The sequence below is a fragment of the Monodon monoceros genome, unplaced genomic scaffold (genome assembly GCF_005190385.1).
Source record: "Monodon monoceros isolate NGI ecotype Baffin Bay Population unplaced genomic scaffold, NGI_Narwhal_1 Super_Scaffold_18, whole genome shotgun sequence".
Lineage (NCBI taxonomy): Eukaryota > Metazoa > Chordata > Mammalia > Artiodactyla > Monodontidae > Monodon > Monodon monoceros.
This window is the reverse complement of record NW_021703774.1, coordinates 137,956,128-137,983,917: the sequence shown is the minus strand read 5'-3', so window position 1 is coordinate 137,983,917 and position 27,790 is coordinate 137,956,128. Positions and strand designations below refer to the sequence as shown.

Sequence of the window (27,790 nt, the reverse complement as noted above, 5' to 3'; positions counted from 1 at the left end):
TTACATAATCTTCAAGTGAAAAAAGAAAGACACGGAAGTGTGGCACAGCTCATTGCATGCAAGAAAACATAAGTGGTCTGAACTCAGCTTCTTCAGTGTAATGGAGCTGAAGACAATGCTGCCTCCCAGACTAGGAGTGAGAGTGAGGGTCACAAGAGAATTGTTGTGAAACATAAGTCACTACACCAAGGTTAGTTATTCTCAATGTCAGCTAGGTCTTTGTTTCTCTGCACCAGGCTGAGTGATGCAAGGTTTCAATTCACCCCAATCCAAAAAACATTTATCAAGAACCTAAAATAAGCAAAGCCATGTACAAGGGTCTTGTGGGGACTGAGTGATGAGTGGGGAATTGTGTGAATTGAAATCATGGAGTCAGAGGGATAGAGCTGAACAGACCTTCCCACTCAACTAATCCAAATCCCCTGTTTTTCAAAAGGGAAAAACTGAGACCCAGAAACAGGAAATAAGATGCTCAAGGTTACACAGTAAACTAGTGGCAGAAGCAGGATAAAACCCTCAGTCTCCAAACTCCTAGGCTGATACTTTTCCCTCCACACTTCACTGAAGTGAGTGTTTATGTGTATGTTTCAAAACCACATTTTGAACAGGTTTCTCCTGCCCTTGTAGGCAGAAGCACATTTCGCTTTTACTAGCATCCCTGGGCTCCAGTCTAGACCCATTCCCAGTCAGATCGAGGAAGAGACAAGGAGCCCCTTTTCGAGCCGCACAAAGAGGTAGAGGCCCTAACATGTCATGCTTCCTGGAATAGGAGTCCCTGAAACTTCTCTGCCCTCCCAAAGATCCACTTGCCTCAGCGTCTCTACAGCCTCATCCATGTCCCAGGAACTTTGAGGATATAGAAGACCTGCTGCTACTCAAAGCTTTAATAAATGTTAGTTGCTGGCCATATCAGTAGTTCTGGCTGAGAGAGCTGAGAAACACTAAAAGAAAGGGAGTCCTGAAGAGGAATCCCATAAAGCAGAGGATGGCCCTACTGCACTGGCAAGCAGGTCACTGAGACTTCCTTAAATGTTGGTGTAGCAGAGGCTGAGGATGAGGAAGGCTGAGCATCCTCTCTCACTGCCCGCAGATATGATCACATCCTTGTGAAACTCTTGACATGGTCTGCAAGATCCTGCATGATCTGGCCCCTGCCCACCTCTCCACCCTCACCTCCCACTACTCTCCCCTTGACTAGTTAGTCCCTGCAACATGGTCTTTCAAATCTCATGAGCGTTTTCAGCTCTAAACTACGTTAGGGCTGGTCTTGATGTAGAACACTCCCCTCCCTGACCCACCCTCAATCTTGGCCTAATTTTTTTCTGATCCTTTAGTTCTCAGCTTAAGCGTTACTTTCTCAGAAGATCTTGACTCTCCAGTCTAAAATTAGGTTTCTCTCTTTTTTACTTTCTTAATAGCACTTGCAGTGGACTTATGTTACTCTTATCGGTCCACCATTCCTTCCTTTATGGAACTTCTACTTTAAACAACTGTGGTGGGGCGATAGGTTACAATACTTGCCTCCCCCAGCCACTGGGACAGGCATGTGACTCACAGGTAGCCAATCACAGTCTTCCGTGAGATTGACATAAGGTAGTTGGGAGCAAGAATCCTCTTTTTGCAGAAGTCGGAAGATATGAATCTGGAGCTGCCATCATCCATCTTACTCCCCATTCAGAGTCTGACTATAGAAAGAGGCTGAAGGCATACACAAAGCTAAGAAATAGTGCAATTAAGTTGCACTCATAAGCTAATAACTTCTATTTTTTAAAATTAAAGCTTGTTTAATTTGGGATTTTATCACTTGCCATAATGAGAGTCCTAAGTCAAATAGAACTTACCACAATTTTTAACAGCTTTATTGAGATATAATTCACATACCATACAATTCACCCATTTACACAATTTTTAATTATATATTTATTTGTATAATTATTTGTTTAGTGTCTCTTTCCCCCATTAGTTCCATGACAGTAAGAATCACAGCTAAGTGCCAAGATAAAACCTGGCTCAGAGTATGTGCTCAATAAATATTTTTCAATAAACAAATGTACGAGTGAATGAGTATCTATCCTGTGCTGGGTGGTTGGGATAATGAAAAAAAATTTTAGACGTAACCCCTGCTACTGCTGAGGTCTACCAAGAGAGACAGACATGTAAATAGGCAAGTTCTGGTAAGCAGTAGAGGAAAGCTCAGGAAGTTGTGTAGGACTGAGATGGGTTACCTCGACCTACCCAAATCTAACCAATTCATTAAGGCCCTCTTTAAGTACCTTCCTAAACCCTGTAGTAAGAATTAATCTCACTTCCATCTGTTTTCCTACATAAATTAGATAGATCTTTATTGGCTCTACCACTTCCTAATTGTGTAATCTTGAGCAAGAACCTAATTTTTCAGAGTATTGAACATGACCTACCTTGAAGACTTATAGTGAGAATTAAATGAGATAATTAATGCAAAGCATTTCATATAATGCCAGCCGTTATTACGATATTTGCTGTATAGTGAGGTTAAATGGTTAGAAGCACAGGCTCTGGAGCCAGACTACTGCTTGAATTCAAATTCTGACTCTACTTGTTACTAGCTGTATGACCTTAAGCAAGTTACTCAACTTCTCTGTGCCTCAGTTTTCTCATCTGTTAAAAGAACAACTTGGATATAAGAAAAGTACCTATCTCAGAGGGTTCTAGGGGGATTAAGTTAAATGAGTAATACTTTAAACACTTAGAATAGGGCCCGGCACGTGGTAAACACCTAATAAATGTTTAACTAACACACCTTTTTAAAATGCTAGTCATAAGGGTCTGGCATGCTGGCTATATTTTTTCCAAATATAAAATTAACTCACCTTTTAAAAACTTAGTCTTGTTTAACATTAAGGGCTTGACATGCTGATTATATATTTTTTCTAATACACACCAAAATATATACATAAAATCATCTTGCACACTTCCAGTGACATGAGTCTCCCGCTTGGAGAAGCACTACTCTAGACTCACACAATCCAATGATTTATGGTTCCCTAAACACAGAGTGCTGTTCCTTGCCTTTGCCAGTGTTATTCCCCCCCACCCCCCGAACGTCCTTGCCTTTCTTTCTCACTTGGCTGCTCCTACTTGTCTTCAAGACTCAGAGTGGGCGTCATGTTCTCTGACCCCAACTGAATATGTGCCTCCTCTGTGCTCCCACAACCCCGGCACATCCCTCTATCACAACATTGATCACCAGGTGGATCCCTATTTCTGTCTCAGACCAGGGAACATAGCCTATTTCACAGCACAGTACTTGGCATGGAGTAGGAGCTCAGGAAGTCATAATTAGAACGAAGTAAAATGAAGTAGCCAAATACTTGACTCCATAAAATGTTAATCCAAACATAGTCTTGCAGTGTTTACTCACTGCCAGGCCATTTGCCAGGCACGGTGGGTATAAAGATAAACAAGACTCACTTCCTGTCGTCATGGAGCTTTCTGGAGACAAATATGGAAACAAGTGCACCCAAGTGTGATGGGTACTGTGCCTGTTGCATGTACGGGGTACACTAAGTGGGGGCACAAAGAAAAGAGCTGGGGGAATATGGAAGAGGCTTCAGAGCGGTGAAGATGTTCTGAAAGCTGAGTGGGCTTTCAACAGCTGGATAAAAGTAGGGGATGGGGAGTAGAAAAGAGCCTTTCAAACAGATGGTACATCGTTGATCCAGGGACAGCGTTGGGAGTCTAGGCGACAGCAGGCTGAAGACATAAAGAGATAGCCTGAGGTCACCCATGTGAGGGCTTCGCCACATGCTCACTGTTCTGTGAACTATGGGAATGGGTAGAGGCACATTCTGGATCCTGAGAACCTCTGTGATGGGGTAAGAACCATCAAGAGCCAAATGGCCCAGCCTCCGTATTTATTAAGCACCTACAGTGTGCTAATTTCTATTCCAGGACACACTGGAGGACAGGAGAGGGAAGAAAGAAGTATAGGACACTCTCCTATACATCTACTCACAATACACATAACACAAATATATACAAGACACAACTCACACTTGTATATTATACAATTTTCCCACCTACCAGCCCAAATATCTGTACTTCAGAAACTGGCAGAGAATATAACTTTAAACTCCCTATTCCTCGATATTTACAGCACCTAGGTTGTAAGAAATACTTAGGGAGACTGGCTAAAAGCTAAGCAGTACTTCATTCTTCTAGAAGAAGACTTCCCTAAGGTGATCTCACATTGAACCCCAATACAGAAAAGAAAAGAAAAAAAGGAAGAAAAGAAAGGCTGCTCTTTTAAGCAAGTGTAGGTAGGCGTCCTGCTGTGCAGTCACTGAGACACATCTGAGGCACCTGGGTCTCAGTGGAGCACAAGGATCAAGGTGCTTTAACCTTGGAAAAAGTCAGAGCATCACTGAGCTGCATGCTTAAACCATGTTGTCTCATCCCTCATGCAATTACTTTTGCCGTGAATTGTATTTTGGTGACAAAGCATCAGTTTACACGGAGAGAAATTGTAAGACACAGCCTACGATGTTCAGTGTTGTAGTTGCTGTAAGGCATGTTTGATATTAAGGACGTTGTCATATTCAGCATATAGAGTCTGCTCTACAGTTGCCAGTGGAGAGCAGTGTTTCTCTGGAATAATGGGTTTGTTTTCATCTTAAGGACCATCTCTGAACCATGTAACTGATTATGTTTCCCTCTTTGCAATGGTTGCTGGGAAGCTCAAAGCAAATATTTTGGCCCAACTCTTGCACAGGCCCAAAAACTTATAAAATATACACTTATCTCACCCCTGGCCTCCTCTTATGTTCTCCTACACTTGCTTTCGCTTTGCTTCAATTGTCTCACTTATTTTTTTATTGATGTATTGATACTATGATGATTTTTATAGGATACCTCAAATCCTTTGTGGAAGGAGCTGGTTAAAAAAATGATTTCATAAATTTACATTTTATTTATACATTAAAGGACCTCGCTGGTGGCACAGTGGTTAAGAATCCGCCTGCCAATGCAGGGGACATGGGTTCGATCCCTGGTCTGGGAAGATCTCACATGCTGTGGAGCAACTAAGTCCGTGCGCCACAACTATTGAGCCTGCGCTCTAGAGCCTGCGAGCCACAACTACTGAGTCCGCGCACCACAATTACTGAAGCCCATGCACCTAGAGCCCATGCTCCACAACAAGAGAATCCACCGCAAGAAGAAGCCTGAGCACCGCAACAAAGAGTAGCCCCCGCTCACCACAACTAGAGAAAGCCCGTGTGCAGCAACAAAGACCCAACGTAGCCAAAAATAAATAAATCTATAAAAAATTATTTATACATTCAATGTAACAAAATATACATGTATAATAAATAATGAATACCTAGAATTCACTAGCACAAAGCCCATATGTACATCACACAAATATGAAACAATACACACAGAGCACATATGCACATAATTCACAATCACAGCACATCCTTAATGTCACAAATACAAACACACACTTGTCCTCTCCATTTGCCCCACTCCCGTGCATACACACGTGTCATGCACATACCCAGCTGCTCTGCGAGGAGCCGGCCCTTCTCGGTGGGAACAACCCTCTCTTCCTCCATGTCACACTTGTTCCCCACCAGGATGACCTGCGCATTGTCCCAGGAGTAGGTCTTGATCTGAGTAGCCCTAAAGAGAGACAGAGAGATGACGGTGTTAACGACATCCTCCTAGGCTAGAAAGGACCCTGCAAAGCTCACAGAAGCCCCTTCAGTGGGGTTCGCAACACACAAGATACTGTCAGCTAATTCATCCTAGGACAGTCAGACCTCTGCTCCTGCTGGCTGTCACAGATGCTGACCCTTAAGCCCTGGTTGCAAACTTCACTCAGCTATTTGGAGTCCACCTCTAATGCCCTCTCCTCACAGGCAGAGAGCTCTTTCTAAAACATCTATCAGATGATTCGTCCTTTCTTAAAAGCCTTCTCTGGTCCCTGGACTAGCTAAGCGATGAAGTCTAGATCCCTCAGTTAGGCGTTCAAGACCATTTACATCCTGTCTCTCCAGCCTCATCACCCTTCCTCTCACTTCACAAACCTCACCCATTCCCCAAAGGCTCTTCCATGGCATGTGCCTTTGCCTTTACTGGAAATCCCTTCCCCACACTAAGTCATCCTCCAAGGCTCAGGGCTGATCCCACAGTTGCCTGGGGGAGGCTTCTCAAGCTTCCCCTGGCCCAACAAGCCTCTCCCTCCTCCTCTGTGATTCATAAATCTTCACTGAGGCCTTAGATCATTATTATTTGTAGAAACCAAAATGTCAGCAGTGGTTTCCCTCACGTAGGATGATTATGAAATTTTATTCATTTATTTATTTTTGGCTGTGTTGGGTCTTCGTTGCTGCGTGCGGACTTTCTCTAGTTGTGGCGAGCGGGGGCTACTCTTCACTGCTGTGCACGGGCTTCTCATTGTGGTGGCTTCTCTTGTTGTGGAGCATGGGCTCTAGGTGCATGGGCTTCAGTAGTTGTGGCACTCAGGCTCAGTACTTGTGGCTTGCAGGCTCTAGAGCGCAGGCTCAGTAGTTATGGTGCACGGGCTTAGTTGCTCCGAGGCATGTGGGATCTTCCCAGACCAGGGATCGAACCCGTGTCCCCTGCATTGCCAGGCAGATTCTCAACCACTGTACCACCAGGGAAGTCCCAAAACTTTAAAAAAATACTTTACCTTTCAAAATTTTGAAAGTGAGCATGTATTACTTTTATAATGAGAAACAAACTTTTAAACAGAGGAAATAAAATCAGACCTTTTTATTGAGGAGACATCTTTTTGTGTAGTTGGCCTAACTCTGTCCCCAAATACCTCATCAGGTAGAAACAATTACCTTCCCTTTTGTTCCCCTACTCTTTTTTGTGGCGCCTGTCACATTTGGCTGAATTTATCTGTCTCTCCTTGAGAGCAGGGACAGGCTTATTCATCTTTGGGGTACCAGCCCCCAGCATAGAGCACAGAGAAAAAAATCATTGATTGCCTGGTGAAGGAAGAAGCCAGCAAATGATTGATCCTGAAGCAGATCTAAATAAAATCTGACCCTATCCTGACACTGACAATCTAACTTAACCCTAACTGAAATCTGGACCGATAGCCAACCCTGCTCCTAAAGCTCATCTCACCACCAATCTTCTCCTTAAGGGTGAAAAGCCACTCCCTCAAAGGCTGGAATTTACTCAACCACCATTTGTGGTGAACCGACAGAGAGCCAGGTTCTGTGCTGGGTACTGGGGCTTAGATGGCAGGTGGGTGCTAGGCTGGGACCAAGTTCCACAGAGGCAAAACTAAAGGCCAGAGCTTGGGAAAGATAGACATTCAGTCTTCAGCTTCAAGACAGGTACATGGAGCCAACTCCCCAAGTCTCCCATGCCACTCTTCTGTCATCTTCCTCCCTCCTCCCACCACCATCCAGGCTCAGCTCCCAGATTAGCAACTTAGGTTATTCTTGGAGGAATCTTCACCAGGTGTTAAAGTCACTGTGTGCCTGAGGCAGAAGGAACAGCGACAGATGGAGAGAGGGAAGGAGGTCAAGGCCGACAGGGAATGGGCAGTGTGGAGATACTTAAAGAAAGAGCTAATCACTTCGTGGTGGAGGTGGGGGGGGAAAGATGGAGACATGGGAGAAGGGAGGAGAAGAGAAAAATCATGACTGGAGGAGGGAAGAGAGGGAACAAGAAAGGAAAAAAGCAGGAGAAAAAAGAGGCATAAAGAGAGAGGAGGGGAAAAAAGAGGGAGGAAAGGAGAAAAAAGGAAGGTGGAGAGAAGGACTTGTTAAAAGGAAAGGGGGAGAAAGGAGGAAGAAGGGGATGACCAACAGACTAAGAAGGACCACACATGGGTGACAGGCATGTGGGTGGCACCCTAGACTGATGCTCAGAACTCAGGGGGTGGGCGGGGAGAACGTGGCAAGCAGCCTGCAAGGCCACTCCCAGCTCAAGGCTCCAAGGCACCAACAGTGCTGCACATAGTCATGACAACTGTTCCTTGGGAGACAGGAAGTCTTCAAAGGGTAGCTGTTGGGCAAAGAAGAGCGGGAGACAAGCTTGGCACTGGCCAGCTCTGCTGCTGTGTGCCCAGCCTACTCAGCCTCTCTGATTGTGAAGAAGAGCCAGGCACACACGCTCCATCTTCCCCATCCTTTCCACTGATTAGGGGCACCGGGTCCTGGCCCTCTGTCTCACGTGCCCTTCCTCTCGTGCTCCCTTCTCCCTGTGAGTAATGCTCCAGGAAGAAAGATGTAAGTTGCTCAGAGGTTATACCTCTGGGAAACTGTGCCAATTTCTATCGTATCAAGATATTGAATCTTTATGAACTTGGACCCCCGGCCCAGGGATAAACTTTATAGGGAAGCAATATGTGGATTCACTTAGCACTATGTCCAGAATGATCTCTCTAAAACACTAATTTGAACCTGTTGTTTCCCTGTTCAAATGTCCTCACCTACCAGATAAAATCCAAATCCCTCATCCCAGTACACAAAATCCTTCATGACCTCTGCTCTTCTTACCCTCTCACTTACCTTCTTATCTTTGCACATCTGTACTATTTTTCTGGAACATTCTTACCCATTTGTCCCTCTGGCTAACTCCTGTTCATCTTTCAAAACGCAGCATATGTGTCAGCAATTCCAGGGCAACTTCCCTGACTTCCCAGGCTGGGTCAGAGCCCTCCGCTGGGTTCCCACAGCCCTGGTGCCACTCTCATCACTGCACCTGTCACATGATATTTTCATTGCCTGCTCACTGATCTGTCCTCTCCTCTCATCTGTGAGCTTTTTGAGGACAGGAGCCACGTCTGATTCATTCGAGTTTCCCTAGCACATAGCACAGAGCCTAGTACATACTAGGTTTTCATAACAGTTTGATGAGTGGGTGAAGGAACGAATCTCATACCAGTCTTGGACAGCATTGAAGGATTCCTCATTGGTGACGTCATACATCAGGATGAAGCCCATGGCTCCACGGTAGTAGGCTGTGGTGATGGTCCGGTACCGCTCCTGTCCAGCCGTGTCCTGGGTGGGAAAAGGAAAGTGTCAGCCTCCTAGAAAGTCTGCTTTGTTTCTAAAGAGTCCCCAGGACAATTAAAATCATCCAAAGTATATTTAAGGAGCACCTAGTATGTATCTTTTATTGTACTTGGTGACTAGAATAAAATGGTTTCTGAAACCTCATAGAAATTAATAAGAAGATAATTAAAATCCCAATAGAAAAATGAGCAGGAGTAAAGAACAATTCACAGAAGAAATGTAAATGGATAATCATTATATTAATAGGTTTTAACCTTATTTTTAATTATAATTCCCATTATAGTTGAGGATGTAGTGAGATGTATAACCTCATACCTTGCTTGTGGGAATGACACTTGGTTCAATCTTTCTGGTAATCAATTTGGAAGTCCCAAGAGCATTAAAAATAGTTGTACCCTTTGAACTAGAAATTTTTCCTTCTAAAAACTTTTTCTACAAAAATAGAATATCAGACAAATATTTATGCACAAAAATGCTTCTTACAACTTTATTTAGACATTGAAAAACTGCCATCAACCTATATATTCAACAATAGGAGAATGGTTAAAATACAAGATTTTTAATGTGTTTATTTATATAAGAATATTTATTATAATGGAACAATTCTTGTATGTGCGATATAATGTCAGTTTCATAACTATATATGCAGAGAAGAAAACTGGAAAGAAACACATCAGAAGGTTAATAGTGATTATCTCTGTATGAAAGATAAGAACTACCAGGATTTTCATTTTCTTCAGCTATTTTTATTTCCTCTATGCTAAGCATGTATTACTTATATAAGGAGAAACAAACATTTTTACTAAAAAAAGACGAAGACAATTCTTTATCTCAAGCAGCTCACAGTCTAGTTGGAAAGACAAACATGTAAGCAAGATAAGCTAAGCCCCACAACAAAGTGTTACTGGAGTACACTGGGATGCTTCACAATGTCCACATGGTCCTTATGTGAGGGACCAGCCGGTCTTCTCTGAAGCATTAGTTTTAGATGTGTGATACTTGAGCACATATAAAACATTTCCTCATATATTATCTTATTTAAATTTTATAATAATCTCTATGAGGTAGGGATCAGTATTTACATTTTGTGGTTGAGAATGCAAAAATGCAGAGAGGGTAAGTGATTTTTCCAAGGCCACAATGCTGGTGACAAAAGCTATGCCTTAAATCTAGGACTTCTGATTCCAAGTCCAATGCACATACCATTATACCTCAATCAATGAAAGATTTATCCACAGGCATTTACTGAACACTATCCATAATGATAATAAAAACAAATAGGGATTTCTCCCTGGTGATCCAGTGGGTAAGGTTCCATGCTCTCAATGCAGAGAGCCTGGGTTCGATCCCTGGTCAGGGAACTAGATCCCACATGCATGCTGCAACTAAGAAGTCCACATGCTGCAACTAAGAGTCACACGCTGCAACCAAGAGTCACACGCTGCAACTAAGAAGTCTGCACACCGCAACTAAGATATCTGCACACCACAACTAAGAAGCCTGCATGCTGGACTTCTCTAGTGGCACAGTAGTTAAGAATCCGCCTGTCAATGCAGGGGACATGGGTTTGAGCCCTGGTCCAGGAAGATCCCACATGCCGCGAAGCAATGAAGCCCGTGCACCACAACTACTGAGCCTGTGCTCTAGAGCCTGTGAGCCACAGCTACTGAGCCTGTGTGCCACAACTACTGAAGCCTGTGCACCTAGAGCCTGTGCTCTGCAACAAGAGAAACCACCTCAATGAGAAGCTCATGTACCACAAAGAAGAGTAGCCCCAGCTCACCGCAACTAGAGAGAGCCCATGCGCAGCAACGAAGACCCAAAGCAGCCAAAAATAAATAAATTAATTAAAAAATAAAAAAATAAGAAGCCTGCATGCCACAACTAAGACCTAGCACAGCCTAACTAAATAAATGGTTAAAAAAAAACACAAATAATGAGAACAATAAGAATTATAGCCTGCCATTAATTGTACATATGTTGCACCTGTTATCCACAAACTTTAGAAAAACCCTGTAGGGTACATATCATTACTCCCATTTTACAGATGAGAAAACTGAAGTTCAGAGAGATTGCCCATCAAATGTAAGATTTGGGATTCAAAACAAGTATGTCTGACTCCTACACCCATTACAGTATATTGCCTTGGCTATGAACCATACTTTGTGTGACACAGAAATGGAACAAGGACCATCCTTGCCCTAAGGAAGCCTCAGTAAAAGTAAAGAGGTGGCTAAGACATACCACTGAACTCATAATAGCAATATGTGGCAGTATGTCATCAGTACCGGGTATGTGGCATAAAGAAAATGTGTTACACAAGTCAGATAAGGTAGAAACATGGTGGTTTTAGGTAGTTATGGAAGATGTCAAAGCAGAGATAGTGTACCAGTTAGGGTAGACTGGGTTATTCAATAATACGCAATCTCAAAATCTCAACAGCTTCAAAAACAAGGTTTTATTTTTCACTATTTTTACATATCCATCAAGGGTTGGCTGGGTGCTCTGCTTTTTGTCTTCCTCATTCCAGGATAAAGAGTGACAGGGTGGGGCTTCCCAGGTGGCGCAGTGGTTGAGAGTCCGCCTGCCAATGCAGGGGACACAGGTTCGTGCCCCAGTCTGGGAAGATCTCACATGCTGCGGAGCGGCTGGGCCCGTGAGCCATGGCCGCTGAGTCTGTGCGTCCGGAGCCTGTGCTCCGCAACGGTAGAGGCCACAACAGTGAGAGGCCCGCGTACCGACAAAAAAAAAGAGTGACAGGGTGGCTACGAGAGGGAAAGAAAGTGTATGCGTCATGTGTTGGCTCTTCCACTTTTCCCATTCACTGGCCAAAGCAAGTCACATGCCCATACCCAAGAAAGCACAATCCTATAATACGCCCAGGGGGAGAATGGGAAATGTGGTAGATGGCATAGCCACTCCCATGTACCAAGCCCAGGAGCATTACCTACAGATGTGCTTACTTGGTAACAGAAGGAGACAACAGGGATTTTCTGAAAGAAGAATTTTCCAAGCAGAAAAGTGAAGGAAAGGTATTTTGGCAGAAGGAAGATTTTTTTTCCAGTGACTACTCCAGAAGAACTTAAGGAACGGCAGGAAATGAGTAGATGAAGCTAGAAAGAGCTTTGAATGCCGTGCTATGGAGTTTGAACTTGATCTTTTTAGGGTCAAAGATTTTGAGACAGGAGATTAACATGATTGGATTTGAACTTTAGAAAGATCACTCTGACTCTGATATGGAGAATGAACTGGAGGAAGTAGAGATTGGAGGCAGGAAAGCTGGTTGGTAAGATCTTTGCAGTGGTTCAGGTGCAACCTAAGACGGATTTGAACTAGAGTGGTAGCAATGAGGATGGAGTAGAAATAGACTCAAGAGGTATTTAAGAGGTGAATTACAGGGCATGATGACAGATGGGTTTTGTTTCTGGCAGGGCTCAGTTTCTTCATGTCCTGAGCAATTCAGCTCTGACCCAGACTTGCACATTACTCAGCAAAACAAAATCTGCATTTAACACACCCACCATCCTTGGAGAGCATAGGAATCACCATCTTCTGTTTGCTGAGCAGGTTTTTGGGTGTCTTACTCTTTACCTCAAGCAGCCTAACAGAGTATTCCTTCTGACCACATACAGTACTTCTCCCTAAGAGTTCTGGCAAACAGAATTTTATCCAGCTCATGAATGGGTGAGTGGATGAATGAATTAAAGAATGAATGAAGAGATAGATGATTGAGTGAGTGAGTGAGAGTGAGTGAGTAAACATCTAACACAGGAATCTTAGGCACTAATATTAGAGAAATATTCACTGTCTGCCATATCTCACAAAAGCTCTGTGTGTGTGTGTGTACCTATGAAACACTGCAGCAGAATTTGATCCTCCCCTCCCACGCTCTTACCTCTGCTTCCTGAGCTCCTCAGAGCCAACACAACAGATGAGACTCCTCCCACCAATCTACAGGCTCAGACCTTAAATCTTGTCCTGTAGGGTTTAGAATTAAGCCACCTGTCCAGACTGGTGATCTAAAGGCCCAAGCAGGATTTCTGAGCAACTGCACTGCCAGCAGTTCTCATCTCTTCTCATTCCACCCACATTATACCATTTCTCTATGAGAGTTTCCAGTCTCTTAGCTCTGCCTGGAGCCTGGCCCTGTGCCCCAGCTCTTTGACAAAGAATCCTGCCACCCAACTGATGCCCAATTAATTGGAAATCCTGGTATAGAATAATAAATGAGCTTGGACATGGAATCAGTTTCACCTCTGTACTCCCAGTGCCTAGCACAGGGCTATGCACACAGTAGGGATTCAATCACCACCTTGTTAAAGAAAAAGGCCATATAGTTTTAAGGTTAGGAGCACGGTCTCTGGAATTAGACTTCTGGGTGTAAATCCCTGTTTTAGCACTTACTATGTGACAATGGCAGGCAGCCTCTAAAATAGCTCCCAATGATTGCTGTCTCCTGGTATTCATGCTCTTCAGTAATCCCCTCCTGGGGCAATTTTCCTTTCGGGGCCTTAGTTTCTTCATTTATAAAATGGGAATAATAACAATACCTATTTCACAAAGTTATCGTGAAGATTAAGAACGTTATTATATCTAAAATGCTTGGAACAGTTCCTGATACAGAGTAAATGTCACTTAGGCATTATTTTTGTACTTCCACAGTCAGCCCCAGGAGCAGGGCCAGCTTCCCAGGGTCTGCCCAACAGGAGTGAATGAGTCTCATGCCATGTGCCACTTCCTTCTCATTCAAACCTGCCCAGGGATGCCTCCACCCAGGGTCTTAATATGATGCTTCCCTCAAGGAGCAGAAAGTGGCCAGACAGAAAGGGAATGGATGAGTTAAGAGTTGAGCAGGCTTTGGACTTCCCTGGTGGCTCAGTGGTTGAGAATCTGCCTGCTAATGTAGGGGACACGGGTTCCATCCCTGGTCCAGGAAGATCCCACATGCCACGGAGCAACTAAGCCCATGCGCCACAACTACTGAGCCTGCATTCTAGAGCCCACGAGCCACAACTACCGAAGCCCGCGCACCTAGAGCCTGTGCTCCGCAACAAGAGAAGCCACCCCAATGAGAAGCCCGCCCACCACAATGAAGAGTAGCCCCTGCTTGCCACAACTAGAGAAAAGCCCACACGCAGCAACAAAGACCTAATGCAGCCAAAAATAAATAAATAAATAAATAAAATTTATTTTTAAAAAAGAGTTGGGGCTTCCCTGGTGGCGCAGTGGTTGAGAGTCCGCCTGCCGATGCAGGGGACACGGGTTCGTGCCCCGGTCTGGGAGGATCCCACATGTCGTGGAGTGGCTGGGCCCGTGAGCCATGGCCGCTGAGCCTGCGCGTCCGGAGCCTGTGCTCCGCAACGGGAGAGGCCACAACAGTGAGAGGCCCACGTACTGCCAAAAAAAAAAATTAATAAAATAAAAATAATAAAAATTAAAAAAAGAGTTGATCAGGCTTTGGTCTGACTCCCAGCTCTGCCACTCATCAACTGTGTGCTTTTGGACAGCTTGGTTCTTTCATCTCTCTGAGGCTCAGCTTCCTCACGATTCGAATGGAATAATAATGCTTACTTTGTAGGGTGTTTGTAATTAACTAAGATTATTTTAAATGTCTGGCTCATAATAGATACTCAAATATAGGAGTATTTGTCATTTTCATTATTATTTTACTTTTCTAAGCCTTAATTTCCTCATCAATAAAGTGGTGATAATAATACCAGCCCTGAAGTGGTTATGTGAGGATCAGTGACAATGTACTGGTAGAGCTTGGCAGAGTGCCAGGCACATAGTAGGTGCTCAATGAAGTTCATAGTAGCTACTGCTATTACTGTTGATATTGTTGTTGTTGTTGTTATTCATCTAAAGAAAAGCAAGGTTGGAAACAACAATCCAGCTCTCACTACCCTGTGCTCAATAGAAAGTAGCCCAGAGAATCGCTTCTAAACCTCCCTCTCTCTTTTATTTTTAAAAATCACTTTGACGAACATTGATTCCCCTCCCACTGAGGAGAGTCAGAAATAGAACCAAAGAGGAGACAGGAAGGAGGAGAAAGAAAGAGGCATGACTCACTGGCTACTTGAGGAAGGAGACCGTGTCATCAAGAGCAATCAATTCACTTCTACGAAGCAGACACTCATTGAGCTCTTCATATGGGCAGAGCCTTATGCCAGAGAGCGGACACCATGATGCACAAGCCACCATCCTGGCCTGCAGCAGCCCTGTCAGTGTGGCCGACAGACACTTGCTATGTGCCAGGCGCTTTGATAAGTGCTTTATATATGGGATCTTATTATTTGTACTAACAAAATAAAACTGCTATGTGCCAGGCACTATGCTAAGCACTTTTCCTACTGTACTTAATTTTCAAAACAGCCTTGAAATACTGTTATCTTTACTTACAGATGAGAAAAATTTAAATAACTTGCCTACAATCTTGCAACCAGTTCATGGCAGACAGATTCAAAGCTAGGTCTGATTCCAAAGCCTGTGCTCTTCCTGGGATGCCCTTTGCTCTACGTTATTTCTCTTAATTATTATGTCAGCCTGAAGCAGGACAAGTTTGAGTCCCCATTTTATATATGGATTAACTGAGGGTCACAGAGGTTAAGTAAATTGCTAGAGTCACAAGCTATAAGGAAGCAGAGTCAGGATTCAAATTCGGTCTTTTGACAAGTGTGTATTTTCAGCACAGCCTATAGCCCAACCAGACTGTGTATTCTAAATCCCTCTCTGCCCCTCAGGACGGGACCCAGCCCACCCTGAAGTCTTCCAGATAGGAGATCCTCCAACCATGTCTAAGACTTCCTAAGGCCAACAATCTCCCCTCCACCAGAGGGTAAGGCTGGAAATCACCCACAAAGCTTAAATGGAATCACGTGTGTCTGGCACACAGGTGCTCAACAATATTAGTTATGTTCTCTGTCTTGATTGAATCATTGATCCAACAGAGATCCATCATTTCTTTCTGGAGTTTCCTCCTTGTCACCCACACATGCAATACTAATTTCTGCTCCATATGTCTGTTCATGCTACTCTCTCTGCCACATATGCCCCCTCCCAGCTCCTCCACTTGTCTTGACTATCAGATTGTTGAGTTCTAAAATTAAAAGTAAATCTTAGAAGTTACTCAATCCACCCGCTCACTTAAAAAAGGAATTCCTTCTACAGCATACTTGCATTGAGTGTTCCCAATGTTGGATGCCTACCACCTCCAAAGGCAGCCACTCCACTGATGGACAGTTCTGAGTGTTAGAACATTTCTTCCTTCCATAGAGCAGAAAGCTGCATGTGGTAATTTCTATTCATTGATTTAACGCTGTTCTCTGGAGACCCAAAGAATAAATCTATTTTTTCACTCGTGTGGCAGCCCTCCAAATATTTAAGTTCTAGGTTTGTTTAGCTCTTAGAGTTTACAAAGTTTTTTTCTTATTATCTCAGTTAGTTCCCAGAGAAATCCTGTAAGAGAAGAACCAATAGGTGAATGATGAAAAGAGGCTTAAATAAAACCAGGTCTCCTGACTCCAAGAGACCAATGCACATGGCACAGAGCTACATCCCTGATGTTTTAAATCATGTGTGACAGGTACCACAATTAAACAGAATGACCAGAACAGTGACGGGAACTTGAAACTGTGTCATGGGAGAAGCAACTGAAGGAAGGAAGAAGCTTTGGGGAATCGTACTGCTATCTTCAAATATCTAAAGTGCCTAAAGGGAGGGTATTCCTCCTTTTCCTTTCTATTTTTTTTTTTTTTTCAAATCTTCACTGGGCACTGATTCTGTGGCAAGTGTTGGCTAGGTCCTGAAGATAAAAGGTTGACTACTACACATACCTACTTGAAGTCTACAGTGTCTGTTGACTGGAAAGAGAAATGTGCATTGGATGGGGATTCTGAGGCAGGAGAAGCCCATTCCCATAGAGCCTTCTAGCACCTTTCCTTGAGGCAACACTCTTCCTTTGGAGCTCAGCTCAGCAGAGGAACTAGCCTGACCATCCTGGCAATGTCAAATGCTCCAATTACAGGTTCTCCTGGCACCATATACTTCTTCTTTTTAGCACTCCTCCTCACTGTAATTTTGTATTTATTTGTGTAATTATTTGATTAAAGTCTGTCTTCCCTGCCAAACTGCAAGGGCCACAAGAACAGGATGTCTGGTTTTGCCTACTATTGTGTCTCCAGTGCCTGGCACAGCCCTGGCACATGGGGTGGGGGAGATTTCCAAAAAATACTGGTTGAAAGGGTGAATTTTGTGGGTGACTGCAACATTTTTGACAGAGCACACTGAATGTCAGATGGGAATTTCTAAAAATCCAAATCTCATCTCCTTACTCTGGGTCTAAATCCCTTCCCCAGCTGCCCACACGATGGGGTCCAAGCAACTCCATAGAACATAGACCCTTCAGGATCTACTCAGGTTTCCTTTCCAGTTTCTTCCCTCCCATTCCTCCACTGAACCAGTGAGTTCCAGCTTTGCCTAACTAGTGGTTTCCCAAACACTGCTCCTTCACACCCCTGGGCCTTAACCTGATATGCTGATCTTTGCCTGAAATCCCCTTTCTCTTTTATAATTCACAATCTTCTTCAAGGTCACATCCTCGGAAACTTTCCTTGGCCTCCTCTCCTCTGACAAAGTAACTTCTTCCTCTGCCCTTTTATGATTTGGCATTATATCATCGCACACATCACATTTATTATAGTTACTGGTTCATTCATCTGTCTCCTCTTCCAGATTATGAGCGTCTTTTTTTTGCCACACTGCGCGGCTTGCTTGTGGGACCTCAGTTCCCTGACCAGGGGTCGAACCTGGGCCCTGGCGTTGGAAGTGCAGAGTCTTAACCATTGGACCACCCGGGAATTCCCTATGAGCATCTTGAGACCCAATCTTTATTTAGCTAAATCCCAGGCCCTCAAATATAGCGTCTGGCACATAGTAGGCACTTACTAAGAATGCTGGTGAATGAAACTCAAAGGCTGATTATGTGCTGAGGAGGGAAAACTCATTTAGAACCTCAGGATTGGTTGGAAAAGCACCTGTGAGAAAAGGGTCACCTCTTCTTTCTGATTCCTTTCCATGTTATAGACAAAAGAGAGAGGCCCAGAGCAGTGACAGACTTAAGAGGTCACACAACTAGCAAGAGGTTATCTCTGGGGCCTCCATCCCTGGATCCTGCCCTGTTATATACATGCTCCCCCAGCCAAACTCCTCCATCCCCCCCTCTTCAATTCATTCCCTCCAGGCCAGGTTGGGGGGTGGGGATGATGACACCAGGGACGCAAGTAATAAGAGCTTCTGGGCTGGTTCTCCCCTCACCCTGTGCCCCAACGCACAGCTGCCAAGCTCCAAGCCCTTTGTATTTTGCAGCACCTGGGAGCCGAGACATTACGTCCCATGGGAATGGGAGGAAAGCCGAGGGAGAGAGCTTTCCAGGGAGGTTCAGTGTGGCCAAGGAGAAGCAGAGGACTGAGGAAAGGAAAGAGTATTCCGTTAAAGCTGGCTTGGTGTTACACCCATCTGTCCTCAGTAGTACAGACCACACTCAGAGCACCCTACAGTTTACAAGCATTTTTGTTGCATCATCTCATTGGATCCTAAGAGTGACCCTGTGATACAGATTTTTTAGAGCCAGAAGAAACCAATCTTTGAGGTCATCCAGTCTGACTGCTTTATTTTGCACGTAGGGAAATTAAGACTTAGAGAGGTAACTTTCCTAAGGTCATGCAGCTACTTATTTTTTGGTTAGGCTGGGACTCAAATGCAAATATTCTGACTCCACATCCAGTATTCTTTCCAGCACACCATGAATTATTGTCACTATTGATTTACAAGTGAGAAAATTGGAGTCCAAGTGCACATAGGTAGTAACTGGTAGATCCTTGAGGGCAGAGGGAAGGAAAGAGGTCACTGGAATCCAGGACTTCCCTGCCCACTGTAATCCTATCTAACCTTTGAGGTCCAAGTCAAAGGGCACCTATTCTAGGAAGTTCCTTGGGATCCAGCAACATTTTTTCTGGGCCTTCACAGAATGTAGTTGGGCCTTTAATTTAGCCATAGCAGAGCACAGAATATTAGATCTAGAAAGTCCCTGTGAGAGTCATCAATTACACAAATATTTACTGAGCCTACACTGTGCCGGTGAGTAAGACCCACGTGATCCCTGCCCTCGGAATTCTCAGACTAGCAGGGAAGCTACCTCACACGTGACAAATCCTGTGACAGGTACACATAGGGTCACTCCCTCCCACAGATGAGGAATCTGCGCTCGAAGAGATGAATGCCCTGGTTCTTATTTTTAGCCTTGATCTCACACAAAACCCTCAAAACCTCAAATCCTCTCACAGATACTTTCCACTAAGATGTAGGTACTACATTTTACTCCATGCAGATAAACTGAAAGTTATAGGGGTTCCTTTCATTGCCCCTCAAAGCACCTGGCATATCTTAGGTGTTCAATAAATTTTTTTTTTTTTTTTTGCGGTACGTGGGCCTCTCACTGTTGTGGCCTCTCCCGTTGCGGAGCACAGGCTCCGGACGCACAGGCTCAGCGGCCATGGCTCACGGGCCCAGCTGCTCCGCGGCATGTGGGATCTTCCCGGACCGGGGCATGAACCCGTGTCCCCTGCATCGGCAGGCGGATTCTCAACCACTGCGCCACCAGGGAAGCCCAATAAATATTTTTGAATGAATGGATCACAGAACCTATATCAGGGATTTGTTTCAATTCTCATCTATAAATCCTCATTTAGACTGTGGATTTGGGGCTATGCCTTTTATTTCTGTAATAAAAGGAACAATGTCTAGAGCAATGTCTAGAGCAATACATGGCACCTGGCAGGTATTCCAAAAATACTGAATGAACAAAGGAATGAATGAATGAGAGAAGCTGAGTAATATTATCTCTCTGTTGCCTTAAATAACAAAGAAGACATGCTCCAAACATACTCCTCTTATCAAAACCCCTCCTTTCCTCAGCTCCTCTGGAACCTCGCTTCACCAGTGCTCTCCCTACATCTCCCCTGCTCCTGCTCTGTCTCCTAAACTGGCTCTTTATCCCCTGGGCCCCTTACTTCCAAGTTTCAGATGGAAATTTCCAACTGTCTGCTGGACATCTCCACCTAGTCTGAATGCCTTAGACATGTACATAGTTGACTATTAAGTATGACCTATTTCATTTGTGTCTTCTCCAGCTAATATGCCTTCATCAGTACCTGGCACAGATCTAGGCACGTAGCAGGTATTTTAAAGATGCCTGCTGAAAGAACCATCATCCCTAACACCGCAGTGCTTTGGCATGGTCAAATTTAGCATTACAGTTGCCAATCCATTTCCTCTTCAGGCTTTTTGCCTCCCAATTGACATCAGCACCATTCAGAGCATTCTGCGAAGTCTCTTTAGGGAATTTGCTTAATTTGCCACCTGCTGTACACTTTAGGTGACTCACCCAACTCCCCTTCAAGACAGGAAGAAATGGGGGAAGAAGTGATGTGGGAGAGGGTCAGGAGGAAAAAGAGAGGCTTGAAACAAGATTATACTTAATATATCCCCAGGTCACAGCAACCAAAAGGAAATGAGAGTCAGGTCTTGTACTAAGAAACTGCTGGTGATAAAAATAGGACCCTTGTCAGGCAATTTGCAGAAGACAAATGGTTAATAAACATATAGTTGATTGTTCAGTAAGTAATCAGAGAAATGCAATTTGAAATAATGATACCATTTTTATCCTATTAAATTAGCTAAAATTAAACTAAGATAATATTTGATTCTGGCCAAGGTAGAGTACAATAGGAATTTCACTACTGAAAATCTATCTAAAGGAAATAATCTGAAACCTAGGAAAAGTTCTACACACAAAGATGATCACTGATCACTGCAACGTTATCCATAACAGCCCCAAATTGAAAAGTAGTTAAACGTTCAAACAATGGAGAACAACTAAACTTTGAGAGGCCAGAGATTGTGCCTCATTACTTTACCACTGTTTAGAGTGCCCAAAATATGGTAAATGCAACAAACATTGTTGATGAAAGAGTTAATGAATAGATATGGTATATCTTCCCTATAAAATACAATGAAGTCATTAAAAACATATTTATACTATTTACAATAGCCAGGACATGGAAGCAACCTAAGTGTCCATCGATAGATGAATGGATAGAGAAGATGTGGCACATATATACAATGGAATATTACTCAGCCATAAAAAGAAATGAAATTGAGTTATTTGTAGTGAGGTGGATGGACCTAGAGTCTGTCATACAGAGTGAAGTAAGCCAGAAAGAGAAAAACAAATACTGTATGCTAACACATATATATGGAATCTTAAAAAAAAAAAAAGGTCATGAAGAACATACGGGCAAGTCAGGAATAAAGACGCAGACCTACTAGAGAATGGACTTGAGGACACGGGGAGGGGGAAGGGTAAGCTGGGACAAAGTGAGAGAGTGGTAGTGTATATATGGACATATATACACTACCAAATGTAAAATAGATAGCTAGTGGGAAGCAGTCTCATAGCACAGGGAAATCAGCTCGGTGCTTTGTGACCAGCTAGAAAGGTGGGAGAGGGAGGGTGGGAGGGAGGGAGACGCAAGAGGGAAGAGATATGGGGATATATGTATATGTATAACTGATTCATTTTGTTATAAAGCAGACACTAACACACCATTGTAAAGCAATTATACTCCAATAAAAATGTTTTAAAAAAACATATTTATAAAGATTTTCTAACAATTTAGCTGTACTTATGTCATAGTTTTACCTTCAAAAAGGCAGGATATAAAATTGAATATACATTATGACCTCAACTATGTTAAAAATTCATAGAAAAGAAACTGGAAAGAAACCAACCACAATGTCAGTAATATTTTCTTCTTTATGCTTGGATATAATTTCAAAGTATTTTTTAATGAGCATATGTTACCTTTATAATTAAGAAAAACTAAACCCATAATGATTAATAGCAGTTGCTATTATTATTAATAGTCCAAGGAGAAGGAAATATGGGGAAAATATGGAAGATAAATCATGAGTTGATCATCATTGTAGATGAATGATGGTGTTCAAGTACTAGTTAGTCTCCCTACTTGAGTGTATGTGTGAAATTTTCCATTATAAACAGCTAAAAAGAAAAGAAAACTAGTAAAGCCTAAAACAGCATGGCATCTGGGGAGAGTACAAGCAGTTTCATTTTCACCTGAGTGTAAATACAATATTATATGGATTTTACGATGCCCATTTCTTTGCACGTTTTAGCATTTCTGAAATAAGGATATATCTTATTGATAGCATTTTCAATTTCTGAAACACAGTACTTAAAATAGGAAGTGAGGTTGGAGCTATATCATGGAGGTATCAAATGCCAGGCCAGGCACTTGGACATTGTCTGGAAGGGAATAGGGAACCACTGAGGGATTTAGTGGCACCCAACATAGGGCCTATTGCCTAGAGGACATTCAGTAAGTGTGTGCTAAATGGTGAGGCTTTTGAGGATGGGGACACTGCTGCTTATGTCAAGGGCCAGGAGACACCGACCTCTATGAGGGAGGTATTTGAGGCCTTGCTCTCCCCTCTTTGTCGTCTCACGAGTCCCATCTCTCTCCAGCTCTGCAGGGCAAAACCATCAGGTTGTCTGATAAAGCCTTTCTGTCTCCAAACCCCCACATTACTTCCATTTTCCTGATAGTAAGAAATAATTCCTAAGAATCTGAGCCAGCACCAGAGCTAAATAAATGTGAATTTATTTATTTTAAATGTGAATCCACAGGCCTGGGTTCCATGGCACCTTCTGACACAACATCATAAGTCCAAAACCTTGGATGGAAGCCTGGCCCAGAGACCCTCTTATGAACTCATTTCCAAACAGAGACATATGGAGTTGACATATACAGGGTAAGGAAGAGATTAGAATGAACTCCCTAGGACTTCTGGGACTTAACTAGAAAGACAGTCCAGGATCTCCATCCTGCCCTGGGCTGTGTTTTCCCTTTGGTCTCATAGCTGCTTTCTTTTGGGAGTTGGCCCAAGTCACTATAGCAGACAAGTCCCCTGAGGAACATTTGCATACAGGTGCCAGAGTGTTCTAAAAATAGGATAAACACTCAGCTCCACAAAGCAAATGCCTTGAAATTTATTTACAAGGGAGGGGAGACAATCATCTGAAGAGGGAGGGGGAACCTGTCAGAGGCAGCCTGATGATAGTAAGGGGGCCACATGGTGCAGGCCAGGAGTCAGGAGGCCTGGGTATGATTTAATTCGATCATTAACTTGCTTTGTGGGTTTATGAATACCATCCCCCCACACACGCTGGGCCTTGGGTTCTCCATCTTTAAAACAGGGATATTAGACTAAATGATTTTTAGGGCCCCTTCTAGCTCTAAGGAGTCAGGATAAATAGTAATAATAATAACTGCTAACATGAAATGAGTATTTACCAAGTGTCAAGCACTGTGACAAGTATTTTTCACACATTATTCATCAATCCTCACAATCAGCTCTTTGAGGCAGGTAGGATAAAGAAACTGAGGCACAAAGAAGTTAAGTACTCACCCAAACTAACAAATGTTGGAGCTGGGAGTTTAAACCCTGTGCTATACTGCCTTCCAGGATGCTAGAATGCTACACTTATTCCTGTTTTTTTAATCCAACAGTTTCACTGCCTTTTTTGCCACCCCTCCCATTTTTTCTCCTCAGGTTCTAACAACCCTGAGCTAATCCCCCAGGTCCCAAACACTGTGCTCCTCAAAGTTTCTTTGCTTTTCTCATGCTGGTCCCTCTGCCTGGATCAGCCTGATCCCCTGCCCTGCTGAACCAGTCACTACTCAGAATTCAGTTCAAATGCTTCCTCCTCAATGAGTCACATTTCCTCCAATACCCACAGGCAGAAGTGATGACTGATTGCCATTTGTTGAGACTAAGAGTATGCCAGTTACTATGCAAATTCTTACAACTTTCGGAGAGAGATTCCATTATTATACCCATTTTACAGGTGAAGTTACTGAGACACAGAGGTTAAATACTTGCCTTAGGTCATACAGCTGGTTAAAGATCTGAACCAGACAATCTGACCTCACAGCCTTCCTAAGCCCTTTTCTACCCCCTCTCTAATGAAATATGAATTGCCAAGGTGTTTGTCTCCTCCACCAGACTATAAGCTCTTCTAGTTTTGTTTTTTGTTTTATAGTATTGACTGAACTGCTGGGAGATCGTTTGGAGCAGCATACTTAGAAAAAAAAATCAGCCTAGAGTCTGACCAAACTGAAAAAAAAAAAAGATGAAGTCCCTCATTCTGTCTAATCTTTCTCTGCCATTTAAATCCCTTTGGGAACAAGACCAAAAATATATAACATATATTATATATATATATATATTTTTTTAATTCTATACCTTGGCACTATTTCTGTTTCCATCTCAGGGGGTGGGGGAATCACCTCCTCCAAGAAGCCTCTTAAAATCCTCATTCTCATCATCCCCTTAATTTTAGTGTTCTTTAGCACTTACATGTCATTTAATTAAACAGAGCAAGCATTAATGAGTGGGTACTGTGAGGGGCAGTGGTAAGAGTATAGATTTGGGGGTTAGGCACATCTGAGTTCAAATTCCAGCTCTGCCGCTTCCTGGCACATGACCTTGAACCAGTTATCTAACTTTCTGAGCCCATTCGTTAGCTGCAAAATGAATATCCTTTTCTTGGTGTTGTTGGGTAGATAAAATGAAATAAGTGTTGTGATAGTGCTTGGGTATCTGTAAAGTTCTGTATAAACATTAGTCATAATCATTTAATTGACAGTTTGCCCTTGATAATCTGCTGTTCTTCCCCTGGTGCCACATCCAGGACAGGCCTCAGATTCCTGGAGAGCTGGAGCTGTAGGAAAGTGCGAAGAGGGAGGAACCCAAGAAAGCAGAGCTGATAACTGCCTGAGCAAACTTCCGTTGGAAGGAAATTAAAGGGCTAATTATGCCTCTGCTGGTAGCTGGCCTTGGGCTCAATCAGTTGACACAGCAACATGACAGTGGGGGAGGATAGTATCCAAAGGGTACGTTTTCTCTCCCCACAAAATGGCACCTCATGGGAGCCTGGACACAATGTCCAACCTTAGAATCACCTCTGATTTTCTCTATTCACTCTTTCTCTTTTACTTCCCTTTTCTCTTCCTCCCCAAATCCTAGTGGAGAAAACTGAAAGTTTCAGCCAGTTTATGGAACTGTGGGTTCAGCCTGCAGCCCTATTAGAACATTCCCTGCAGGAGAGACTGGGATATACTGGAATGGCTCCCGAACAGCACTTAATTGTTGCTTGTGGTTAGGTCTCACTTTTGTTTTTTTGTATTTTTGTTTTCTTTGCGGTACGCAGGCCTCTCACTGTTGTGGCCTCTCCCGTTGCGAAGCAACAGGCTCCGGACGCGCAGGCTCAGCGGCCATGGCTCACGGGCACAGCCGCTCGGCGGCATGTCGGATCTTCCCGGACCGGGGCACGAACCCGTGTCCCCTGCATTGGCAGGCGGACTCTCAACCACTACGCCACCAGGGAAGCCCAGGTCTCACTTTTTATATGTGGAAATTGTGAGGTCTAGTGGGAATGTTTGGAGGTGAGTCACAGAAGTTTGGGTTCAAGTCTCACGTAATCCAGCTGTGTGACCTCTAGTAAAGCACAAGCACTTTACCTCTCTGGGCCTCAGCGTCCTCATGTATATAATGAGGACGACAAGATCCTCCTCCTTAGGATCAAATGAGATCAGATGTACCAGATGATCTGACTGGACTGGTATCCAGAGGGCTCTGAGAGGAAAGCAGGGAAGAAAGCAGCATGTCCATTCCACAGAGACTAACCCGAAAGAAACCCCAAGCCTCCCAGCCACTGAGGAGTAGAACGGGCTAGAGGAGGTTCCTGGGGAGGTAAAACTTGATCTGAGGCCAAGAGGAGGGTTGGACATGTCAGGTGCACGGAGAATGCTGGCCTTAACTTTGAGAGGTATAAAGCTCAGCCTGAGAACTCACTTTTATTTTGCAAACTTCTATTGAATGCTTACTCCTTGCCAGGCCTTGTGCTGTGTGATAGAGCTATAGACATGTATCAGACCTGGCCCTTGCCCTCAGGGAGCCTGCAATCTGAGAGGAAGACAGGTAAGTTCCAGACACAGTACAACTGGTGAGTGTTGGAAGTAAAGGAGGGGCCCTTAATCCAGGCTCGGGGAGAGGTGGGTCAGGAAAGGATTCCCAGAGGAGGTTATACTTGAACTGAGTCTTTAAAGTCAAATGGAAGTTTGCTGGTGAGAAATAGGGAGGAGGGGTTATCTCTAAGGAGAGGGGGAAGAAAGTAGTAAAAAATTGCATCCTAACTCTCACAGCCAAGAAGAGCCTAAGGAGACATGGCAATTAAATGCATTATGGTATCCTGGATAGGATCCTGGAACAGAAAGGGGATATTAGGTAAAAAACTAAGGAAATCTGAATAAATTATGGATGTCAGCTTATAATAAGGTATCGATATTTGTTAATTAGCACAAATGTACCATACTAATATAAGGGGGTAATAATAGGGGAGGGCTTCCCTGGTGGCGCAGTGGTTGAGAGTCCACCTGCTGATGCAGGGGACACGGGTTCGTGCCCCGGTCCGGGAAGATCCCACATGCCGTGGAGCAGCTGGGCCCGTGAGCCATGGCCGCTGAACCTGCGCATCCAGAGCCTGTGCTCCGCAGCGGGAGAGGCCACAACAGTGAGAGGCCCGCGTACCGAAAAAAAGAAAAAAGAAAAAAATAATAGGGGAAACTGGGTAGGGGGTAAATGGGAACTCTCCACACAATCGTTTGTAAATTTTCTGCAAATCTAAAACTATTCTAAAAAATAAAGTTTGGGTTTTTTAAAAATGCATCCTGTGTTTGGATTGGCAGTTTGGAGAACGCATGGGTGGAGTGTGGACTGCCTGAAGGGTGAGTGACTGAAGATGGAACTGGGAAGGCAAGAAAGGGCCTGGAATGCCAGGCAAGGAGTTTACTGGGTATGGATGGGCAGCCCTCCCTGGGTTTTAAGCAGTGGAGTGACAGTGATCGGAGAGCATATGGAGGGAGGAAGATTGAGGGCAGGGAGATCTACTGGGGCTTCTGATACAGTCTAAGGGGGAGAGAACAAGAATCCGAGGTAGGAAAAGAGCAGAGCGCCAGGCTCAGTTTGCTCTGGATAAATGTTTATGGAACAGAACTGAGGAGGGGATGCATTCAAGAGAAATTTGGGGGATAGAATTAATGATTCTTATGAACAACTGGATGAGTAGGACAAGAGCTGAGAAGAATAAAGGAGGAGCCTCAGTTTTAAGCTGGTGGCAGTGGTTGGGGTGCTCAAGAGAGGGAGCATAGACACCTCCTTGGACTTGACCTCCCATCATCTCCCCTCTCTTCCACCTCCACCCCAGGCCTGAGCTCAGAGCCTCTGCGTCATTAACACAGAGTTGACAGTCTTCACAGAGGAATGTGAGAAGCACAGGCGTACAGAGAGGGTAAGAGTTTCCAGCTGTCACCTGGCAACCCAAGGTGTGGGGCAATGGTGCTGGGCCATGGTGTGGGGGAAAGGGGAGTCTGCAGAAGCCAGAAATTATAAATCCTCAGTCGAGTGGCCTCCCCGACTCCTGCCCCTGCCCTTAGCAGCATATCAGGCAGGACCCAAGCAAGCTAGGAGAATCTCTTGCCTTTGAAGGTAACTGGGCATCTTCAGGGGCAGAGCACTGCTTCTCTTTCCATCCCCCACTGAAAATGGGA

General features: G+C 44.0%; 1 protein-coding gene across 1 annotated transcript in view; it reads right to left on the bottom strand.

The window, feature by feature from the left end:
• Positions 1-27,790, bottom strand: part of RAB3B (RAB3B, member RAS oncogene family) — a 57,360-nt gene that overhangs the window by 6,553 nt on the left and 23,017 nt on the right. Inside the window, exons 3-4 of the mRNA XM_029229733.1 lie at positions 8,911-9,029; positions 5,537-5,661 (exon numbers count right to left, since the gene is read on the bottom strand). Coding sequence (XP_029085566.1) covers positions 5,537-5,661; positions 8,911-9,029 — 244 coding nt within the window. The remainder of the gene's footprint in view (positions 1-5,536; positions 5,662-8,910; positions 9,030-27,790) is intronic.